Raw genomic sequence first — 9,364 nt, 5'->3', positions numbered from 1 at the left:
AAATTCAGGATTTAAATGTGCCAAATAGAACGTTTTCGATGGCAATTTTAGTGACACGAGAATGACAAATCTAGTTGACACGCATGACAATTTTCTGACCAAAAATACACTAAGCACGAATTTATCATGTTTGCCAACTAAATTTCTCATTCTCGTGTCACGAAAATTGCCACCGAAAACATTCAATTTGTCATGGTCGAGGTGCTATTTTTAAGTAGATGACATAGATATAAATAACATTGGGCTGGTGACAGAAGAATTATGGTCTTTGTGATGTAAACCCAGATAAGTTAAGTTATGCTCGAAGGTGACATCACTCGAACTAAAAAGTTTGATGAGATCAGTGTCCAGCATTTGAATTTGCATGCCCTTTGCATGAAACTGTTGTAGACACTTCAAAATTACTATGATTTTCAAGAAAACTCAAAGCATATGAGATGTATGCCCAAAATAAAGTAATGTCTTCGTGCCATACATTATTAGTCTAGCTGGTTATCAAAAATAATCTCAAAATGCGTATTAAACCTTATGAATTCGAATGGAGGGACCAGAACCTACGTATTTGCGTGATACCCCTGCTCTGGCAACGGTGGGATACAGTTGTATAGTGTAGCATTCCTCCGCCTTTCCTCCCATTTATACCCTACTTACTCTAAGCATTGACCAGCCAAAAGCAGCCAGCCACCCCATAAATACCCCGCGAAGTAGAGCCGTAAGAATCAGGCTTAAACAAAAGCCGTGCGTTCTCTGTACACGCCAAGCTGCCAGCAATGGACGCAGCCGCGGCGGCCGCCGCGAAAGGGAGGGACGGCGAGGAGAAGGAGGGCGGGCACGGGAAGAGGGTGTCCTTCACGGGGATGTTCCGGTACGCCGACCGCACGGACCAGCTGCTGATGCTGGTCGGCACGCTGGCCGCGCTGGCCAACGGCGTCTCGCAGCCGCTCATGACGGTCATCTTCGGCGACATGATCGACGCCTTCGGCGGCGCCACCAGCGACAACGTCCTCCACCGCGTCAACAAGGTGAGTTGAGCTCACCGCCTGTCTCTCCGGTCAGCGGCCACCTTTCCGATCACCTCGGCTTTCTCCTCGCCATCCGTGACAACGCGCGAGAACCGCGTCCGTTCTGGCAACTCTGCTCGGCCGATTCCATTTCTACTTCCGAGAAAGCTCCGGCAAATCTTGTCGCCGTTCTGCTTCTTCTGCCATTAATTTTCTTGATTTTGGAGCCCAGTTTAGAACGAAAATTTGCAGCGGTTTTACATTGTGTTTTGTATTCAAATCTATCACGTTTCTGAAGTAGCTTGCGGATCACTCCAGTTTACTGCAGCTTGCAAGTTTAACAAAGAGATTTCACGTTGATTAGCATAAGAGATAGGAGTAGCTGCCACCCACATGTTGGGATCTCTCCTGATAAATAAAGGATCTGAAGCTCTGGCCCCGAGATCCGTGCTGTTCTTTTTTCTCTCTTCTGATTTTTTTTTAGAATACTCTCTTCTATTCGAAAAAAAAACTCTCTTCTGAAACTCTGAAACGGGATAGAGGTGATCCGCACTGTCACGTTTGTCGCATTGCACTTTCTTTGTCACTGTCAGTTGGCCATCAGCATCATGGATTCCAAAGAGAGAGAGAAAAACTGCAACAATTTCTAGCACCTGAGTTTTACCATAATATATATTTCCTTGCATATATTACATCGTTGCAAGACAGTAAAGACAGGAATACATTTTCACTCTGTTATCATTTCGTTCTTGCAGGCGGTTCTGAGCTTTGTCTACTTGGGTATCGGAACAGCAGTTGTCTCCTTTCTCCGTAAGAGCATGAGCAGACTTTGTCAACTTCTCCACATGTGTTCGCACCACCTGCATCCTTGCTGCTAGTTACTTAACATGATTGCTATCTTTCTTAGAGAAATAATGAGATTAATATATGTTTGACTAAACTGAAAAAAGCTGACACCCTACTAGTATTTCAAAATTGCGAGTTATCCCCATGGTGCAAAGTCCAAGTTGTGTTCCTGAAATTCTTGTCCAAAGAGTATAGCTAAACAGAGTATAAGGAAAACAGTGTCCGCACGTTTTATATTTCAACTGAAAAGTGGCACACGAAGAAATATACTGTACATAAGTTTCTTCACATAGCGCAACTGAAGAAAATTTTAAACAGAATTCCGAATGTTTTAAGTCATATAGTTCTCGTGTCAAGGTAGAATAACTGTCAAGCCAACCTGTTGTCTGTGCAGAGGTGGCATGCTGGACAATTACTGGAGAAAGGCAGGCCACACGCATTCGATCTCTATACCTCAAATCTGTCTTGAGACAGGATATATCATTCTTTGACGTAGAAATGACAACTGGGCAGATAGTTTCAAGAATGTCTGGTGATACTGTGCTAGTTCAGGATGCTATTGGTGAGAAGGTAAGGATTTTCTCCCAGTCAAATGAAGAGCGCATAAGCAACAGTGTGTTCATTACATTCCAACTCATATAAAAATGACATAATTGACTACTGCAGGTTGGCAAGTTCTTACAACTTGTGGCTACTTTCATAGGCGGTTTTGTGGTAGCTTTTGTGAAAGGATGGCTTCTATCTCTTGTCATGTTGGCATGCATACCTCCAGTTGTAATTGCAGGAGGAGCAGTGGCAAAAGTGTTATCTACAATCTCTAGCAAAGGTCAAGAATCATACAGTGATGCAGCAAATGTTGTTGAACAGACAATTGGATCCATAAAAACAGTAAGCTCAGTTTGCACATCAATTTAAATAACGGCTAGTTGAAACGTTCCTAAGAACGAGGATGTGATTTCTTGAGTACTCACAAGCTATCTTGTTGCTATATCTGTAAAACAGGTTGCCTCTTTCAATGGGGAGAAACAGGCCATTGGAGAGTATAATAAACTCATAAACAAAGCATACAAGACAACTGTCAAGGAAGGACTTGCCAATGGTTTTGGCATGGGTTCTGTTTTCTTCATATTCTTCTCTAGCTATGGCTTAGCCATATGGTACGGTGGAAAGTTGATACTTACCAAAGGATACACAGGAGGAGAAGTCATCAGTATCTTGTTTGCTATCATGACTGGAGCAATGTGAGTTATCCACCTTCAAGTGGAATTCATATCGTAATGATGCTTCACATCGCATCGTTGGTAGTGATAATTTCTGATTGTGTTGCAGGTTTTCTCGCATCGTTGGTAGTGATAATTTCTGATTGTGTTGCAGGTCTTTAGGTAATGCAACCCCTTGTATGACAGCCTTTGCAGAGGGACAATCTGCAGCACACAGATTGTTCACAACAATCAAGAGGAAACCAGAGATTGATCCTGATGACAAGACTGGTAAGCAGTTAGAAGATATCAAGGGTGATGTTGAGCTGAGAGATGTGTATTTCAGCTACCCAGCAAGGCCTGAGCAACTGATATTTGATGGATTCTCCTTGCATGTGTCTAGTGGCACTACAATGGCTATAGTTGGGGAGAGTGGAAGTGGCAAGTCAACTGTGATTAGTCTTGTAGAGAGATTCTATGATCCGCAGGCTGGTGAAGTTTTGATTGACGGGATCAATATCAAGAGTTTACAGCTTGATTCCGTAAGAGGGAAAATTGGTCTTGTTAGCCAAGAGCCCTTGCTCTTTATGACCTCAATTAAATATAACATTACATATGGCAAAGAAGGCGCAACAATTGAGGAGATCAAGAGAGCCGCTGAGCTCGCCAATGCAGCAAATTTCATTGATAAGTTGCCCAATGTGTGTCAAAATTTCAATAATTTGTCCTAATCCAAGTTCTTCCATTTTAGTTGAGTGCTAATATTTTATTTTTATTTTGTACCAGGGTTATGATACAATGGTTGGCCAACGCGGTGCTCAGCTTTCAGGGGGGCAAAAGCAAAGGATCGCAATTGCAAGAGCAATCATTAAAAACCCCAAAATACTTTTGTTAGATGAGGCTACTAGTGCATTGGATGTGGAGTCGGAGAGGATAGTTCAGGAGGCACTGAATAGGATCATGGTGGACAGAACGACGCTTGTGGTTGCTCATCGTCTAACTACTGTCAGGAATGCTGATTGCATATCAGTTGTTCAACAAGGAAAGATAGTTGAACAAGGTCAAGATTCCATTCTCATCAATCACCTTTTATTAATCACTTCTTTGGCATATTTTGATTAAACTGATCAATTTTCTACACAAATGAATGTTTCGTATAGGTCCCCACGATGAATTGGTAGTAAACCCAGATGGTGCATACTCTCAACTAATTAGGCTTCAAGAAAACAATGAAGAAGAGCAGAAAGTAGACCATAGAAGATTGGATCCAAGGTCTAAAAGTACAAGCTTGTCATTGAAGCGATCGATTAGCAGAGGTTCTGCAGGGAATAGTAGTAGGAATTCTTTCAACCTCTCCTTTGGGCTTCCTGGCGCAGTTGAATTGCCTGAAGGAAATGATACACATGGGGAGAATCATACAGAGCAGGATGGTGAGGTTCCAAAGAAAGCTCCTATGGGACGGCTGGCACTTCTTAATAAACCAGAGGTACTTATTATTCTGTTAGGATCCCTAGCTGCAGCAGTTCACGGAGTGCTTTTCCCAATGTTCGGCGTGATGATTTCCAGTGCCATTAAAACTTTCTATGAGCCACCAGATAAACTCAGAAAGGATTCTAGCTTTTGGGGTTTGATGTGTGTGGTGCTGGGTATCATTTCAATAATCTCAATACCCGCAGAGCTCTTCTTGTTTGGAATAGCCGGAGGGAAGCTTATAGAGCGTATCCGTGCTATGTCATTCCGAAGCATTGTACACCAAGAAGTCGCTTGGTTTGATAATCCTAAAAATTCCAGGTTTGTTACAATTTTTCGCTTGGTTTCTTCCTCTAGAATCTGTGAGCTTTACTTTTAGGTACTAACTGCCAAATTATATCTTACAGCGGAGCACTTGGTGCAAGACTGTCAGTTGATGCTTTGAATGTACGGCGTTTAGTGGGAGATAACTTGGCCTTAACGGTTCAGATCATCTCTACACTTATCACAGGGTTTGTCATTGCTATGATAGCTGACTGGAAGCTCTCTTTGATCATCCTCTGCGTGATTCCATTAGTGGGTCTTCAAGGTTATGCCCAAGTGAAGTTCTTGAAGGGTTTCAGTCAAGATGCCAAGGTAACCCATCAAAAGAAACCATTAGGCTGTTTTTCTAGCAATGTGATCTTTTGCAAATAATTACTAAAACTAAATGATACCCCATGCAGTTCCATATTAGTTGTTACTTAGGACAGAAGTTCCGCGTGATATATTTCATTAGCGGGTCTTCTGTTAGAACCACTAATTTATTGTAACATATTTAAAAGGTCCAACAAAAATTCTGCCTCTGTGCAAAACGACACATTTGGGAAACTGGAGGGAGTAATTAGTAGAGCATTCAGTTTCTAACTGTGAAGCTAGAACTACAATCTAAATACATGTGCTTTGCCGCCGGTAAAAAGAAACTGTTCACGTTAAGCCATTCATCGGCTCAGCCTGCCTCAGGTCTCCCCTACGCCGTCATCCCATCCAACTTCTGCCTTGGCCGAAGTCACGCCTCCACATTCTTGCTCAGCTTAAAACCTTACACCGTGCCCTTGGCTCCACAGTGACACCTAGTCATACTTTCTTTTTGACCCGTGCCATGCTCCATTTTTGTCTGAGAATTTTTAGGAGGTGGTCAAATTAGTTCATTAAGGTCGATGTGTTCAGTTAGTTAGCTTGTTTTTATTTTTTGTTATAGATTTTTAGCGACGTGGGAAACATGGGTGTGAACAACCATTACAAGCTTCCTTTTTTCTTAACACACAAACTCCTATTTATGTAACAGTAAGATAAGATGGCAATTATTCAGTCTAGGCTATAAAGTGAAGTCATTTTTTAAGAAGTTCATCGAGTAATAAGAATCTGAGTTTACTCTAGATAATTAGTTTTCACATTCTGAAAATTGTTATGTAAATGCTAATGATTTGCTGGTTCTCCAGATGATGTATGAAGACGCAAGTCAAGTGGCCACTGATGCAATTAGTAGTATTAGGACCGTGGCTTCATTTTGTTCTGAGAAAAGAATTACAAGAATATATGATGATAAATGTGAAGCCTCAATGAGTCAAGGAGTCAGAACAGGAATAGTTGGAGGCATCGGATTTGGTTTCTCATTCTTGATGCTGTACCTTACGTATGGTCTTTGTTTCTATGTTGGAGCACAATTTGTGCGTCATGGCCAATCAAGTTTCGGTGACGTTTTCAAGGTACGCAATTGCATTATTTCAGAAGTAATAATTATTTCTTCTTCATATTAAGTTTTTCAGTCCTAATCCCTCCATCCTTAACCAGTCACTAATTTCACGAGGTTCACATAGTTAGTCATACTTTGCAGGTTTTCTTTGCACTGGTTTTAGCAACTATTGGAGTATCTCAAACAAGTGCAATGGCCACCGATTCAACAAAAGCAAAAGATTCAGCTATTTCCATATTTGCTTTATTGGACCGAAAGTCTGAAATAGACTCAAGCCGCAATGAGGGTTTGACATTAGATGAGGTCAAGGGCAACATCGATTTCCAGCATGTCAGCTTCAAGTACCCAACCCGCCCAGATATTCAGATCTTCAGTGACTTTACCCTGCACATTCCCTCTGGCAAGGTTAGCCCACTTTTTTCTATCCAAATCACTATTGTTATATCTTCTACAGTGATTTACATATTAGCTTACTTTCATTGTGGTCTTATATAGACTGTTGCCCTTGTTGGAGAGAGTGGTAGCGGCAAGTCAACGGTAATTGGACTGTTGGAGCGATTCTACAATCCTGATTCAGGCACCATCTCATTGGATGGAGTGGAAATCAAGAGCTTAAACATCAATTGGTTGAGGGACCAAACGGGACTTGTGAGCCAAGAGCCTGTACTCTTCAATGATACAATCCGTGCCAACATAGCCTATGGTAAGGATGGGGAAGTTACTGAGGAGGAGCTCATTGCAGCTGCAAAGGCATCCAATGCGCATGAGTTCATATCAAGCCTTCCCCAAGGATATGACACCACAGTTGGGGAGAGGGGGATACAGCTGTCGGGTGGCCAGAAGCAGCGGGTGGCAATTGCAAGGGCCATACTGAAGGACCCTAAGATACTACTACTTGATGAGGCGACTAGTGCCTTGGATGCTGAGTCTGAGCGAATTGTGCAGGATGCATTAGACAATGTGATGGTTGGCAGGACCACGGTTGTTGTGGCTCACCGCCTCTCGACGATCAAAGGTGCTGATATCATTGCAGTTCTCAAGGATGGTGCAATAGTTGAGAAAGGAAGACACGAGGTGCTGATGAACATAAAAGATGGGGTGTACGCTTCACTAGTAGAACTCCGTTCAGCGTCATCATGATACCTAGGATCAGTTTTGGTTCCGATCTCTATGCACATTGTACATCTTCCCTGACCGTCTTTTGTTGCTGTTTCTGTAACTGTGCCGCATTATTCTTTGGGGCTTGAAGAGGAATTCGAAAACTAGAATGAAATTTATTGTGTCTATGTAGCGTAAGATTGTAATCATTTAGAAAGAAATCTTGTGCTTCTGATTTTGATTTTGAAATGTGCATTCCCCACGTCGATGTGTAAATGAGTGTAATATCCTGCTGTACATAATGCCTAACACAAATATTTGAAGACCTAAAATGTGGGCATGTCCTGTATAATATGAAGACTCTACCCTGTCATCTTAAGATGCTCTAGGCATCTTCTGTTTAGAAATTGATCATACTGCAGTTAAATTTGTATGAGTGTCTGACAAGAACCAAGACTTACCACGGCACCAATTGTGTCGTTATACTAGGAAACTCCCAACAGCCGCGCCTAGCGAGATCCTGCCCGGAGCCCGTCAAGCCAGGACTTGGGGGCGGAGCAGCGGACTTCCCAGGCAGGTCGGCGGTACCTCAGCGGAGCTGGGCCGGCGCCCGGCGCGAGGGGGGAGGGGGTCTGATACGAGGCGGGCGGCGGGGCAGGCGCGCAGGGAGGGGGGGCGGGACGGTGCGCCGGTGCAGTGCCTGAACTGTTGCCTCTGTGGCGCGCGCAGGGTAAAACCCCTATTAGGGCAAGGGTATGGTCAAAAATATATTCATGGGTAAATAAAAAGGAAAATTTCATACCCATCGGATATAGTGGGTATGAGTATGGTTTAATATAATCCATACCCATGTACCCGCATCTTTGTTATACCTTGCAATTGCATTGATAACCATCATATCCAATCTTTTGCGTCGCTTACCCATCGAGACTAGCCATTGAGTATTGCCGGCAACGTGACTTGTGCACATTGGTGATCATACACCATAGCATACATACCATATCATCTCTTGTGTCACAAAGTTATCGTCGCATACACAATTGCTATCTTGGTTCGTGGAGTATCGCATGAGAAAAGTGCTCAAAAGTGAAAGAGCCAACCAAGCTTTTAAGCAAAAAGAGAAAGATAAGCAAAGAGCTTATAAGCAAGAACCATAGCATCATACTATATTAAGATTGTCATATCCGATCATCTTGGATCATATCACCGAAATACCATACATATAGCATACTTGGGATAGAGATCGTTGCATTTTTGCCTAGTAGGTTGTGCACAAGCTCCGTATCCGCCTATTGTGCAATCGTGCTAGCGTCTCTCGAGTATTGTGCAACAAGAGCATTTTCGTGGACTCCACATTTTGGCTCATTTTTGTTTTGCACAATCCCATTATTCTATTTGCGTGTGTGTTTCCGTGTTTCACTACTTGCTTGGTCTACTTGTTGCATTTCTGAATGTGCGAATCTTTTTCAACATCTTTGAGTCAAACTAAGAATTGCGTCAAATTTTATGCCACCATCCTAACCAAGCTCCACCATAAGCTTTTACTTGTGTAGGTGTGAGAACCGACAAGAATTGGTACCAAGAGTGCTATTTCATTGTCCGCATTTGAGTGAACTTGATTCATCGTCAACATCGGTCAAGGTACATTTCGTATAAGTTCTTCTCCTTCTCACACTCACATTTTGCTTAGAATGATGGATAGGCCAAGTACCTCTACCAACCCACTCTTCATCGAGCAAGACGACGACAATGTCATCGTACGTCACCAAGAGCCACCTCTTTGGTGCACAACGAGTGCTGCATCAAGATCAACAAGCTATGACCGACCGCATCGACAACCTCGCCATCGACTTGCGACTCTCCGAGCAACGTACCAAGGACTACTTCGACAACAAGCTCGACGCGCACAAGCAAGAGAACGATGCAAGGATGGACGAGATCCACGCCTTGTTGGTGAACCGTCCTCCTTCAACTTCTTCATACTCAAGACGGAGCCGCTCAAGTACACCGTCATC

The 9,364-nt window shown here is 43.0% G+C and overlaps 1 protein-coding gene across 1 annotated transcript; it reads left to right on the top strand.

Moving 5' to 3' along the window:
- The first annotated feature begins 726 nt into the window (after positions 1-726).
- On the top strand, positions 727-7,611 carry LOC101290581 (ABC transporter B family member 4). The gene is made up of 12 exons (XM_044493700.1): positions 727-1,022; positions 1,757-1,811; positions 2,242-2,417; positions 2,514-2,735; positions 2,850-3,088; positions 3,222-3,747; positions 3,833-4,106; positions 4,207-4,837; positions 4,924-5,152; positions 5,998-6,264; positions 6,393-6,656; positions 6,747-7,611. The coding sequence occupies exons 1-12, from the start codon at positions 771-773 to the stop codon at positions 7,389-7,391; spliced, it is 3,780 nt and encodes a 1,259-aa protein (XP_044349635.1). The 5' UTR covers positions 727-770; the 3' UTR covers positions 7,392-7,611.
- The last annotated feature ends 1,753 nt before the right edge of the window (positions 7,612-9,364 follow it).

This window comes from Triticum aestivum, chromosome 3B (assembly GCF_018294505.1).
Source record: "Triticum aestivum cultivar Chinese Spring chromosome 3B, IWGSC CS RefSeq v2.1, whole genome shotgun sequence".
Lineage (NCBI taxonomy): Eukaryota > Viridiplantae > Streptophyta > Magnoliopsida > Poales > Poaceae > Triticum > Triticum aestivum.
Note: the sequence above shows the minus strand (reverse complement) of the source record. Positions and strands in the feature narration are given on the sequence as shown.